Source organism: Stegodyphus dumicola, chromosome 4 (genome assembly GCF_044657685.1).
Source record: "Stegodyphus dumicola isolate Sdum_Otavi_A_Nest chromosome 4, ASM4465768v1".
In the NCBI taxonomy this organism is placed as follows: Eukaryota; Metazoa; Arthropoda; class Arachnida; order Araneae; family Eresidae; genus Stegodyphus; species Stegodyphus dumicola.
The window spans coordinates 217,446,652-217,462,003 of record NC_140771.1 but is presented as its reverse complement, the minus strand read 5'-3'; the positions used below and the strand labels follow the sequence as shown (position 1 = coordinate 217,462,003).

The following is a 15,352-nucleotide window of genomic DNA, read 5'->3' as shown; positions in this document are numbered from 1 at the left end:
TTTCTAATGCTTTCATTCTAGTGAAGTTTTCCATGCTTTCTTGAAATAATCATCCACAAAATGCCTATTCAGTGCTACTTCATACTTTTTAAGAACATTCCTTTACAGTTCTATGAACACTTGTGAATTGTCAATTATATGTGTACAGCTGCTCTGCTGTAATTTAAAATTTCTCCATTTTCGGAGAGTGGTGGTGGGATTTGTGGATTATGTTAAATTAACTGACTTTTATAAAATACTGTATTCTTCATTTAGTGTAAAGATTATGTCATACACAATCAAAAAGAAGACTTTATGTATAATAAACATTTGTAACTCGAAACACAAAAAATTTGAACACTAAATTTAAAAAAAAAAAAAAAAAAAACTGACATTTTCAAAAGAATATTCCCAGATAGCTAAACTAAATTCACATTTATTTTAGAATAACTACAAAATTTTCCTAGTGAATGTTATTAAAGTAAGAAATATTCATGCAATACACATATTAAGTACTGTAAGGTTTAATCAAGAAATAATGAAACAGAACCGCATTCTCTTTTCCTAAATTTAATCATTATTTAATCAAAGAAGATAATTTTCAATGTTTAACCCATAATATGTATTGTTTTAACCCATTCTTGATCAAGCTTCCAATCCAAAAAAAGCACTTTTTTTTTCATTGCCAAAAATAAATGTTCTATCCTGAGCTTGCAAATGCAAAACATTTTGGCCAGTATACAGTTGTGTGCTTGACTGAATTTGGGAGCAGAGTGTCATACATGTGATAATAGTGTACAATAATCTCCATTTCTCCCAGGAATGCACCCAAATTAATTTAAAAATTCTTTGATATTATATATATCAAATCTATTGCTTTGATGTATTTAAGATAAGTAAGTACATAAAAAATATTAAAATATATATATATATATATATTGGAAAATAATTTTACAACATTACTATGAAAATGGCTTTACAATCTTTCTTTACCATGAAGGCATAAAAATCACACTGAAATAAATTACTGCAGATTATTTCATGGGAAAAGATTTCATGGGTCTTGAGGTTGCAAAGTAGAAGATACATTTCTTTCAATAATTTGAGCTTTATGTTTGTTTTGCCATAAATATCAATTTCTATTATAAATATCTATTGCTTACTTTGTCAAAAAAAAAATGAAGTCTTGGCTATTTCATGTCCTCGGATTTGCTTTGAATCTATTGTAAAAGCTATTTTGGCATGCAATAATAACTACAGAAAATACAATAATATTATGTTTTCCATCCAAGGCTTCAGTTTTAACAAAAGTTCCAATTTAAGTTATGTATGTTGCACAAAGTGCATACTAGAGTATGGCGCATCTTGGCCAAGTACTCAGTATGTGAATGTAGTTCAACATCATGCATTATTAACAAAGAAATGAACAATATTAAATAAAGTAATCAATAACACAATACTGTATGCAACATCATGCATTTATGGTGTATTTGTAATCTCTTTTTATCCTATTTTAAGAGAGATAAAGCAATGAAAAGATAATACATTTCTACTTCATCACAGTATAACATTCAATGAATGATAAAATAAGAAAAACAAGTGTTTCATCAAATCACTGGTCAAAGAACTCATGAATGGGATTGCCATGGGCTGTCTATATGGGCACATAGTAGATTAGATAGCCTGTCTATTTTTTCAAGTTACTGCCTGTTCTTATATGACATGCGTTTTGCAATTTATGATTTATTTAATTTCCACTGTTAAACTGTGGATCCAGGAATTTTGATTGTTTTATCTACCTACATTAGACCATTTTGTAGAAGTTGTGTTAGCTGCTTTTGAAATTTAATTTGCATATGGTTAGTATTGTCATACGTAATTTTCATACTGCTAATTTAAATTTACACAAAAATACAAAAGAACTGGATAAATCACTTTTTTAAATGCAACATGTGAAATTTGCTTATGACAGTTAAATACACACAGAGGGAAAGAAAACATTTAACAGATGAACTAATAGCTATAATTTTTTGAAAATTTTAAGTGTCCTTTATGTTCAAACTAATATGGCATACTAATTATATGATTTTTTCCTTCTGGCAAAGAAATCATTCACAATATGACAGCACTGATCACAACATATTTCTTTTTTTAACTGTGTTTTATTTCAAAAATTATTACAACAAGTCTTTAAATATTTAAAATCACACTTACTGCAAACAACTGATATGTGACATTACAAACATGTATGTAAACATTTAGATTTACCGATCACTGATCAATCGCAACGTGTTACGATTATTTAAGATAACACAGTCACATGAATGAAAAATTAATATTTAAATTATAGCAAGGAAAGTCGATTTTGAGTTGAGATTTGATGTAAAATATGGAACTAGTCAGGAACTTTCAACAGCATTTAGCAAAAGGTTCTACATTACAAAGGAATGAAACAGCTGTAAACAACAAATTTTCCATAGTAAAAAATGAAAAATAAATACTGACTATTCACAAAATATATACAAATGTACAATTTAATAATGTATCTAATAAACATTATTCTGTGAAGGCAAATTACATAATATTTAAATACTTATATATGTAACATGAAAGCTGCCTGAAATTAATACATAACTTATCCAAGATGGTAGAAATATATAGAAAAGAATCTGCAACCATGTATAAAACAGGCAAATTTGATTACGTTACAAGAATTAAAACTTCATATTAATTACAAAGCCTTTTTTACCCTGGACAAAGGAGCAGTCTGATGGTATTTCATAGTATATGAAAATTGCATCACAGAAATATTTCAAAGAATGACTTTTTAAAAATTTCTTAATATAGCAAAAATACTTACACAAAAGGTAAGAAAACATGTTTTAGATATTAATATTTGAAATGCATTTAATGAATATTTAAAATATTATATATGAGAATAACATTACTATTTTATACTGAAAAGGAACACCAAAGTGAGTTTAATGCTCCTTCAATCACATCTTTACAAAGAGAATAATGCTAATTTAATATTTCACTCCAGCAGATGGTTAGACAAATGTGCAAAATGTATAATTCATTTTTTTTTTTTTAACTTTACACATTATATATGTCTATTAGCACAAGTATGATTGATAACAAAATACGAGATTGGAATGTCAATATTTATTTGTAATACGTTACTTCGAATATAAAGCAAAGTGCAGACAGAAATTTTACTCTAGATCTGTTTTTTTCACACATACACAAAAGCTTTTCTTTGAATCAAATGCAGATTAAACAAAATCAGACTGTATTATGACTAGCAAATTTTTAATTTTTTTGTCACTTAAAAAGCAAATATAACAATAAAGTAAAAAAGGAAAAACATAAAATACATATTGCATAGATATAACACGCATAACAATAGCATTGTACAAAATAAGCTCCTATTTTTAAAGTCATGAAAATTTTAATTAATAGTATACATTTTTACATTTTATAACACACTCAATATTATAAAAACTATTTAAAATGTTTTCAGTCTATAATATCAAAATCAAATCCTAATTTTAATACAGATTGAAATTCCAGATTTTCCGATGTAGATCTTCTTTGGCATATTTTAATGAGAGTACTTTTTTCTTTTGATTACAGATTAAAAACATGGGAAAATAATTACAAAACTATAAAAGTTTTAGTAAGCACTGAGTAAAATTCTCCCTTGTCCCAAAACATGTCACTAGAAGAAAATAAAGTCAAAAATTAACTGGAGTTTCGCATTTCCAAATGTTCTGTATGTAAATACCACACCACATTTCACCACATTTATCACACTGAAATCACCACAAAAGAAACTGAGAACTTTCTTTTATGGCTCTTGAAAAAGGAAATCTGAAAGAAAATTTAAAATCATCTTTAAATATAGGAAACAAAAATATATAACTATTTGTTATTAATATTTCAATACATTTAAAATAATTTTATGAATTACTTTAAAGTATCAAAATTAATACTATGCCTGCATTATACTATTGCCATCACACAAATAAAAAAGATAATAATTATAAAGCAATCCAATGATAAATTGAGAAAATATCTTCATGCACATAAACGACACTTGACGGTAGATAATAGACAATAATACTTCACTTCAGTAGATAAATAAAATTTAATTATAAGATATTTTTTCATTTCAGAAATAATTCTTCTTCTGAAACAAATTCAATAAAATAAATTGCTGATAAAACGGAAGTTTAATTATATACACTCTTAAACAAAACAAAACAAAACAAAACAAAAAAAAAAAAAAAGACGCACCGAGAAGATATAAAGCAAACTGGACACAAATTGATATACATACAGGTTTCGACGGAAAATGCAAAATTTTACATTTTGGCTGCCAATGAATAAACAGTTGTCGCTACAGCACATCTGATCTGCGCAACTGGCAGGATATTTAAGAGGAGAAATTACGATTCCAGGTCATAAATTCTTTACGAGTGTGCGAACAATATGCGCAGATGTCAGAATTTGAGAGAGGTCGTGTAGTTGGGCTTAAAGAAGACGGTTGGTCTTATCGGCAAATAGCTCGATATTTTAGCAGTAGTGATGTCACTGTTAGACGATGTTGGCAGGAATGGGTGAACCATGGTCGCACACAGCATCAAGAAGGATGGGGTAAGCCTAGAGAAATGACAGAACGTGAAGACCGAGCAATTGCCAGAGCGGTACTCACAGCTCAAGATGCATCATTATCATCGACTGTACATGCAACTAGTGCTTCAGTGACCGCAAAGACCATTCATAGACGGCTCACAGAAAGGGGGATGAAGTCACAGCGCCCCTTGCACCGACTACCATTGACCTCTGTACAACGTCAAGCCTGTTTGCAGTGGTGTCTGGCTCATTCACACTGGAATGTCACTGACTGGAGTAGAATAGTCTTCAGTGATGAGTCCCACTTTGAACTGAGCCCCGATGACCAGCGACGGCGAGCCTGGAGATGCCCCGGACAGAGGTGTGATACCAACCTGACTGTCTTCCGGCAACCAGGAGTGATGGTCTGGGGTGCCATTTCATTTCATAGTAGAACCCCTTTGGTTGTCATCCGTCGCAACCTTACAGCACAGTGGTACATCGATGAAGTTCCGTTGTGTTGCCCTTCATGTCACGCCATCCTGGGCTTACATTTCAGCAAGATAATGCCCACCCCACACTGCACATTTCTACTGCTTGCCTTAGTGCTTGCCGAACATTACCTTGGCCAGCAAGGTCGCCGGATCTCTCTCCTATTGAGTACGTTTGGAGCATTATGGGCAGGGCCCTCCAACCAGCTCAGGATGTTAACGATCTAATGTGCCAGTTGGACAGAATTTGGCACAATATCCCTCAGGAGGACATCCACAACCTCTATCAATCGATGCCAAGCTGCCGAGTAACTGCTTGCATAAAGGCCAGAGGTGGACAAACGCATTACTGGCTTTTTCACTTTGTGAAGCTCTATCACTTCAATAAATCATCTAATTTTTCTCAAACTGTAATAATTTGTTTTTCTGTACATGTACATCACTTCTACCGATTTCCATACCATTCGAATGACTCCTTCTTGTTGCTTTTTTTTTTTTTTTTTTTTTTTTTTTTTTTTTTTGTCTAAGAGTGTATATGTTAAGAAAAGCCCATGTTTCAAGAATATTTAGAAAAGTTTATATGTTTAAAAATTTTGAAAGCTTTGCAATGAATATTAAGAAAAGGACATGTTTAGAAATTTAATGTAGATACTCAACAATATTTTACATTAAAATAAACGAAGACACGTGTAAAAGTAATGCCTTTGCTGCTAAGCAATAAACATAAGAAGATTGGCTTAATTAGAGTAAAGCACATTAGGGCTATAGGCCTAAGGAAAGAGATGCCTTCATGGAGGGAAACTCGCTGGCATACACGCATAGGAAAACACCTATGCAGCCAGCTCATTTGCCCGGAACCAAGCCAGAACTGCTAGTATTCATGTCTTTATACAAAAATACTGCTAGTACTACCATACAGAATACTGCTAGACACTGCTAGTATTCGTGCAATTTTATCGTTTGGCCTCTGGTAGGCAAACAAAAGAAATATTTGAACATTAAACTGTGTATCTAGTAAATTGACTAATGTGACACTTTAATTATTTAAATTTTTTAGATTACAATAAAATCAAGACATCAAGAAGTGTCTACAATTTTCTTAACCTAGACTGGATATAAAAGATGATGCATGCAATTAAAAAATTTATATTACAGAAACAAAGACTTATAATGTAATAAAAGCATAAGTGCATCAAGTTAAAATACTTTAATAATGTTCCTTGATAAAACTCTATATTAAGATTTTTATTAGAAGAACCAATAAATTATGAAAAATTTTTTTTTGAATTGAATGACAATACGTTTTTTTAAAAAAAGGGACCAACAATTTCAGAAAGTGATCTTATTGACGAAGCTACTAATTCAGTATTATCTGCTAGAATAAATTCAGTATGTATTAATAAGGAGTTAATTGAAGAGATCTCTTATGAAGGTATTAATATAGTATTTTTAATAACAAATGAGTGTGAGCTAATAAGTAGTTGAAGGCTTTGCTAAAAGTCTCGTTTAATTTATTACTGAAATCTTTTAGCTACCCTAATTTACATTATGTAACAAAAATTCACATTTGACGCCATAAACAAACGACTTTTAAAAAAATCTTAATATATTTTAAAGCACTATTAACAAGAATGGCTAAGATTTGTGGAGACTAAATTCAGATTACTTATCCAAGCTATTATATTATATACTACTACACACTCACTTTTAAATAATCTACAATTATTAATTTTAACACATCAGGAAGAAAGTTGTTAGCGAATTTCCCAAATAAAATCATACCTATTAAACTGTCATGTCGTCTTCATTTAAAGCAGGTACTGGCTCTCTCCAGTATGTAAAATAGCTAAATTCTTCTGGTGATGAAAATATAGTAGTCGGATGGCCATTAACATTAACTGAAGGTTTCAGTGGAGGGAAAACATGATCAACCTGATCACTTAGTGATGTGTATCTATGGGCAATAAGAAAATAAAAATTAAATTTCAATCCAATTTCGTGTATTGAATGCAAATTACAAATGTAATAAAAAATAACAGTACAGCAACAGAAAAAATACAAATAAGGAATAATATATAAAAAATGCATATTTCATAAACTTCATAACAAAAAAGCAGAATTATGCATTTTAAAAACTATTGAAAGCAATATAAGATTTTTTAAAAATTATGTATATGCCAGCTGTTTTTGCTAGTTTCAAAGCTGATCAATTTCTTAAAAGAAAATGATTTAATTTTTTAAATTCAGTATTAGAATTTAAATGTTTTAAAAATCTGTGATTAGTTTATACTGAAGATATTTATATAACAAATAATAGAAGATTATATATTTATACATACGAGGATTGGAATGTTTGTATAAGTTCTAACTTTAACTCTCCTCGGTGATTTATTGTAAATATGCGAGTGAGAGGAATTCCTACAGCTCTGTAAGCCCAAGTATCCTAAAAATTAAAAAACACGAAATGTCAAATACTTTTAGCACATTTAAAATAAAATTAAAAGAATGAATAATTTCACAAAATTATACTTCTTAAATATTAATTTTCTAACATCAACAATCAAAGTATTTCATAAACAATACCTGGAAGAATATTTTGAAAATATTTTATCAAATCCTTATTAACTGAATGAACTTTTAATTAGAAATGCTTACCTTATGCAAGTTAGCTTCTCTTTCATGAAAATTTTTTAAATTACTAATATTTTCCATCAATTTTTTTTTTTTTTTTTTTTTTTTTTCTTCTTGAGACTTTAAATTCCCATAACAATTTGTGCATTAGGTGACTGTGCCTACTGTTCACTATTCAGGCTTCTGACACAAGCACCTGTAAGCCTGTTCAGTTGTTACTTGTCAACTCTTGGTGACAACTGTACAGAACTCATGTGTGAAACCAATCATCACTATGTGTGGCAAATCATTATGCATTACAAGTTTTATAAGATTAAAAAAATTTAAAAATCTACGTTATTACCATAATAACTTAGCATCATTTGTTATCAATGAATCAGAAGCACATTCATTTGTTATGAATAAATGAATGATCATGAATTAACAACAATGGGAAGACTATGAATGACTCACTATGCTGGAAGAACTTTTATAGCTTCTCACATTCATACTGATATTTTATGTATTATCTTAAAGTGGCATAATATCAGCTGCTCCAGTAACTTTAGCTGTAGGACATATAATAGGAAGTTTAAGAGTTTAGACGCCTGATATGCAAAATGTCAAAATTCCACATAAATACCTAGATTTTCTTTATACCTTCAAACAGTGTCAAATGTAAGTACTTCACAGATAGAAGTTTCATTATTCTCACGATTTTCAAAACATTTATCAGAAAGATGGTATGCTAACACTGTATCATTTCTGTGAATGTAAATTTGCACAAAATTGAGCTATCTAAAAATCACACTGGAATTCTGAATTTAATCGTATGAAAATATAACATGAAAGATTATCTGCTTAAAATACTGGCATTTTCTTCATAACTTCTATTTTATTTTAACATCTAAGAATTTTAATGCTATGTTAGACTTTATTTAAATAATACTGGAAATCATTAAAATTTACAGAACAAGTGTAAAAAATAATAATTAAAAATAAATAAAAATTCTTACATTAATTTTGTTCCCAAAGCCAGCATAGAATGGATTTCCCATGACAGGTGGAAACAAAGTTTGAATATCTTTCAAACAGCTTATCTTGAATTCCTCAGGCTTGCATTCAATTACTTCCCTTTAAAAATATATAAATTATTAGAAAACAAACTAAATATATATAAAAACTTCATAAAAATAATTTTCCTTTTTATAAAATTTTATACACAACAATAAAAAGTTTCACTATTAATAACCAATTATATCACAGATTCTTATTAAGTTTGTAAGGTATTTTCTCCCACTTTACCACATGTCTTCGCTATGTAATTGAGAAGCACATTTGGCTGGAAGTAGGAAGGTTCAAGTTCCGAGTTCAGAGATTGAGGGCACTGCTCATTTCTCCTGTTTTCTGACTACAAAAATTCTAAATAAATGCAAAAAAATTATAATAAAAAAAATTTTGATTTTAATATTACCTAACTTTTTAAAAGCACATTACACTCATAAATCAGAAGGCAATAATTTATTATTTTAAAAGCCTAAAAAAGGCTAAATAATACAGTGAACCTTCTCAAAACCAAAACTATTTCAGTAAGTTCAACTCTTCGTCAAATTACTGCAAGTGCTAGCCTTATATTCATATGGATACATGTAATATTATAAATACCAATTACAGCACTCTGCCAATATGGCTTGTGATCCTCACCCCGTGGCTGTATTGTTCATTAAGGTAGATGACAAACTTAATATGGCTTTGTACAACATATTATAATCAAAAATGCATATACAAAAAAACAGGAGTGATCCGAAAGTAAAAGAAAACGTAAAAATTTAGTAATGCAAAAAGTATGGACAGTAACATGACACAATATGGTGTTCAGAGAAATGTGCAGCAAGACATAACTTTTTAGCAGTAAAATATTTCATCACCAAAATTATTTACATATTTTACTAACAAGTGGTACTTGTGTCAGAAGCCTGTTCAGTTGTTCAGCACAGTTAACATTTTACCGACCAATCGCCTATTAATCGGCTTTTTATCGCCAATGCCTATCGACCAATAGTCTATTTATTCATTTGTATATATAATTTTGATACTGATAATTGCAATAAAAAAAGGTGGTGCCCAACTAGGTATTACAGCACTTCAATATACAAAATTTCAAGGCTCTACAGCTAATTGCTTTCGAGCGACGCAAGATACATGCCTACATACTGACATCATGGGGAAAAAAATCCATTTTACAATATATTTTGGAATAAAGAGTCCTTTATTCTGTCTGTAAATACAGATGTAATGCAAAAAATTGACAAAAATCAATACGGGAATGCTCAAAATGGATATTTCTGTTGAAAGCGAGACCCGTAATTTTCCGTGATCACAATATGTCTTTTATTTCAAACAAGGAAGTAGAGAAATAGAGGGGTTTTTCCCCCCTTAGGGTAACATTATTTGTATTATAAAGGTAAATTTGCAAGAAGTTACAATTTACTTATGTTGGTACATTAACACAGAGAGTAGATTATTGATATTTTTTTCAAAATAAAATTAATTTGAATTCTGTGAAAATAAATAATTCTAAATCAATGAAGAAATTATAATTATCCTCTTCTAAATTAAGAAAGTACATAGTTAATAAGAAAGTACATAGTTAGTCTCCTTCTGAACATTAACACGCTACATAGAAGTTCCTTCCTATTACTTGACATTTATATGCAAATGGAGAGAATTATTAAAGCAGAATTTATACATAATATTCACTCTTAAAAACTTTTCTATCAGAAACTGAGTATAAACATAAAGCTCAAAAAGTTAAGCTGACAGCAATAGTTAAGGGCCCAATATTGTGATTATTCAAGAGGTACTCAACAATGACATGATAAAGAAGATATATATAAAGAGTGTTTTACAAGATAACTCTCCAAATATATAATGTTTCAACAGGGTAGATCTCAAAACAACTAATCATGGCTTCGAACACACACTACACAGAACACAATGCAGGCATAATAAATTTGAGTTGCAAAATCAGCTTTGCTTTACTTTCTTCTCTTTCATTATTCTCATTTCAATCCAAAAACAGTGAAAACGTTCGTACAAAAAAGAATGCTTAGATGCTCTACAGCAACAAAGATACTTTACATCTAATCAACAAAATAGACTGCAGGCAATGTTTCCCTTGTCCTTTAAACAGTGAAAGATTAGTTTAATAAATACAGCATTTCAAGTATCAGATGGCCTAAAATTATGTTATGAAGTGGTCCACATCATTTGAAGATTAAATAAATGCATACTCCTACTGAAATTCTCAGCTTTAGAAAAGCTTCAGATTAGTTATTGATTAAACATGAATATCACTTACCAAGCATTTTTTAAAGACGACAGTTAGTGATCAGCAATGCAAATTTTAATGAAAGGCTTGCACAAAATATTAAATTGTTATTAGACATTTACTTTTATAAAATAAATAAATTTAAATTACGTCCAAAGGGGTGTATTTTTAAACATTTTTTGCGTTACCTTTATTTATTAAATATCACATTCTTCGCACTTAAACTATAAAATTCAATTCAAGAGCAATATCACAAAATAATTTTTAAATGAGCATATCTTTAGAATTTCTGATACACAGTTTCACTCAGTGGAGATAAAAATGTCTTTTTTCTGTACAACATTGCCATTGCTCACTTTGAAATCCTTAAGATTGTTAATCAAAAATTCATTAAAGTTTTACAAAATATGAAATCTATGATAAAACAAATTACAAATTTCGGCTTCGAGATGGCCCATATTCGTAGGATTCATTATGTTATTCAAAATTTAATGGCTCTAGGTACTGAGAAACATACATACATTTATGCAGATTCTTCATTATTTAATTTTTTTAAATATAATACAGGGGGATAATATTTGGTTGCCACAATTTGAAAAGTGAAACAACACTTGTAGTGAATCAACGCAAAATTCCAAAATGAAATTAATAGTCCTTCTAGGCAAATTGCCCCTTTCAAGTGAAAATAATTGTGCATGCACAAGCAGCACATTTACACCAAAATTTATCACACATTATTTTCTTTCTTTCATTTCAGTAACCTTCTAAGGACAAGGTTACTCAAATTGTTGAGCATCAATTACCAATGGTTCATTACAGTATTTCTGGACACAAAAGATTTAAATGAATGTTCAAAATGAATATATAATTGCCCCCCCCCACTTTTAACACTTTGTTTCAATCTTTATTATATATATAGTATATTCTGGTTTGGGATGCCCTTAAAACACTGCATAAACAATTTTCATTTCTACTTTCCTGAAAATTTAGAAAATGAAATGTGGATAAAAGACCCAATCTGTATTTTGAATATTGTGCTTTATAATAGTTTGGTTCACTAAGAGATCAATTTTTAGATATTTCATGAGACCAAAATTTCATGAATGAATTTTTTTTTTAATTCCACAATTTTTGGTTAAAAAGAAGAGATGTATAGATCATCTACAAAATGATAATTTTTTTTTTATGCCTTTCAACGTATCCTATCTTAGTGAAACTGGATTTCTACCCATACTATTATAATTAAAAATAAATATAAGACGTGATTGCAATTTGAACCTGACTTGCACTTGAAAGTAATGACAATAAAGCCTGATATTAGTTACAATGAAGCCCATTCATTTATCACATTAATCCTTTTCAATAATAATCCTTAATTTTTTATACTATATCACAATTTGTTATACTGTACTTTTGTATACTGTATACCCACTACATACTAAATTATGTATGAAACAAATTTTATTATAATTTAATATAGAGTGTCAGATTTACGTACAAGCTGCACAAGCTGTAGGTTAGAGCCTCCACATTTTTGTGGCCACCCCTAAAAACTGAACCATATTCCATATCAACAAAATGAACTCATATCCTCATAAAAAGCTCCATATTTCAAATAGCTTAGGATCTCGTCAAATCTAAATCCAGTCCTGTTAATATACTACAATATACAGAGACTTAAATTTTATTATAATTTAAAAGTTTGATTTATGATGCTTTAACGTTGGACATACATTTTCCTTACTCATGTGGCACAAAATTTAAAAAGTTTGTGAACCCCTGTTCTAGGAAGTTTTAAGGGTATGCAATGGTTTTTTTCAAATACATTTTTACATAATGTTTAGGATTAAAAAAAGTATTTTAAATGTAGGCATTTTCTAGAAACTGTTTAAATTTCAGGTTATCTATAATGCATTTGGTGAACATAAACAAAACTAGACTCAACAATAAAACAGAACAAGATTTTGCAAATTAGAGATAAATTTTAATAAACAGTTCACTCAAGTTCTAATAACTCACCATTTATTAAAGTGACATAAAACAAAACATAATGTTTCTATTTCAAATCAGGAAAAAAGTGATTTAAAAAAGGGATGGGCAAAGCAGAATGGACTAGACAAACTTATTACCATTCTTGGACTAACTACACTTTTTTAAAACATATTTAATGAGTAAATGGATTACAGTAAATGCACACAAATGATAAAGATTAAATTCGATGACAATTCTTATCATTTTTATTATATTCACAGCTTACCGATGAAGAGCACTAATGAGAGATGTGGGTGAAAGTAATAAAGGTCCATCAGGAAGAAATATTTCTCCTTGCCGCAGCCTTCGGAGATACTCCCTTGTAATTCTTGCCTGACCAATGGCACGAGCAGATAAATAAAGAAATTTGTAACCATTGTTCTTAATTTTTGTAAAAAGTTTTGCAACACCTAGTTGAGCCCAACTATGTCCAACCATAGGCAAAATATGACCTAGGACATCTGACCTAAAGAATTATATAAAACATTTTGTTTGTAAACAGGTATATAACATACAGTTAGAAAACAAATTTAAAACTATATCAAGTTTAAAGCCTTCTAATATACTTCTAATGCAGCAAAGCAATTATGACAGAAAATAAATGTACTAGACTGCCATATAAATTACTCAGAATTTTTTTTAATTAATTTCATTTTTAATTAAAAGAAAATTCCTCTAAAACAATAACCTATAATGACCAAAACACACAAAAATTAAAAATTAATATTAAATGCATCAAAAACTATGAAAAATTAAACAGAGAAAACAGCAAAACGAAAAATGAAATTTAGAGGGAAAGATATGAGAACACAATTTAAAGATATATTAAATTCCTGTCTTTTCCTCAAATACAATGCAAAAAGGGGAGAACAGAAAGGTTGAAGTTTCTCTGCATTATGTTTGCTATAAAAAGCACCTGCTCAGATGTACCATATAACTTAATCAACCTGTGCAGTAGCAAGAAACTAAGTGTGCAGCAGTAACAAATGAACATTACAAACTGTAGAAGAATACAAAGTGGCCGAAATTACTTGAAAGCAGAGAAGCATGCCAGACCTAATGAAAAGCAAATAATAAATTTTAAGTAAGTAGTTTTATTATGTGCTTTTCAAATACTTTAAAAAAAGAGTGGACAAGTCTTTCAAAATGAATATGCAACAATAAATAGCCAGATTAATTTTAAATCTTTATACAAGGTCTTAAAATTACTACACTCAATATGAGGGGAAAAGTCTATGAAAAAAATATTTCATAAATACAGCCTATTTTTTATTATTAATACAGTAATAATTATAAAATTAATTTGCACGTAAAGTAACAAAAAATCTGCTTTATATCATCACTGTTGATATTTCAGTTAAAAACATATATTTTGCCTAAATTATATTCCAAGATCATAACACGTGAAACCCTATAAAATCTAAAATCATGTAAAAATCCTTCACAACCTATCCTGTGCAACATAAATTTTGGAGAAAAAATAATAAGTTTCTAAAAAAATTATTTTTCAATACTCTAACACATAAAAATGCCTTTATCTTCTAGGCAATTCACATTATTCAATAATAAATTTTGTAACTAAACTGTCAAAAATATTTAAATTCCATTGAATTTCTTAAATAATGTATTAACACATCAGATATTGAAAAGAAATCAATATTAAAATCAGTACATATTACAGAGCTGAAACAACTCAAAATTGAAATTAAACCCAAAATAAACCAAAACACAGCTAAAAATTATTTCTTTACAAACATCAAAATACTCATTTCAAATTAGTTTTCACATGAACAGATGAGATATATCTAAGTAAGTAAAAAATAATGTGATAATAAAATACAAAAATATTTTTAATTATCTCAATAAAAAACTTACTTTGTGATAGTCCCATCAATATCAGATATGACAATTTTGTCATCATAATTCCATAAGAAAACATGACAATTGCACTTAGTAGTTCCCTGATATGCAGTTGTAACACTAAATTCAAACTCATTGGGACCATCTTTTAAATTTAAATTTGCCTGCCAAAAAAAAAAAGTTTACAAATTTAAAAGAGCATTTACAAAATTGGATGATAAACTTACATGGTACGACAATAAAATTTGGTGAAAGCATTCATAAACAAAAGATTATTTCCTAAATAAGAAAACCATTTTATATTAATTTGAAGCAATATCCCACCATTTGCAATGCACTTTTGACAATGATTGCACAATTCCTGAAAACTGCAAATGAAATCCTCTTTGAGTATTCCAAGAACTGAAATCAATTTTTTTAGAGCTTATTTCAG

The 15,352-nt window shown here is 29.1% G+C and overlaps 1 protein-coding gene across 4 annotated transcripts in view; it reads right to left on the bottom strand.

Moving 5' to 3' along the window:
• Positions 1-397: 397 nt before the first annotated feature.
• Lpin (phosphatidate phosphatase LPIN) overlaps positions 398-15,352 on the bottom strand; it is a 129,466-nt gene continuing 114,511 nt past the window's right edge. For all 4 annotated transcript variants that reach the window (XM_035350416.2, XM_085815985.1, XM_035350417.2 and 1 more), the window contains 6 exons: positions 14,935-15,083; positions 13,286-13,525; positions 8,714-8,831; positions 7,427-7,530; positions 6,870-7,041; positions 398-3,852 (listed from right to left, as the gene is read on the bottom strand). In XM_035350416.2, coding sequence (XP_035206307.2) covers positions 6,873-7,041; positions 7,427-7,530; positions 8,714-8,831; positions 13,286-13,525; positions 14,935-15,083 — 780 coding nt within the window. In that variant the 3' untranslated portion in view covers positions 398-3,852; positions 6,870-6,872. The remainder of the gene's footprint in view (positions 3,853-6,869; positions 7,042-7,426; positions 7,531-8,713; positions 8,832-13,285; positions 13,526-14,934; positions 15,084-15,352) is intronic.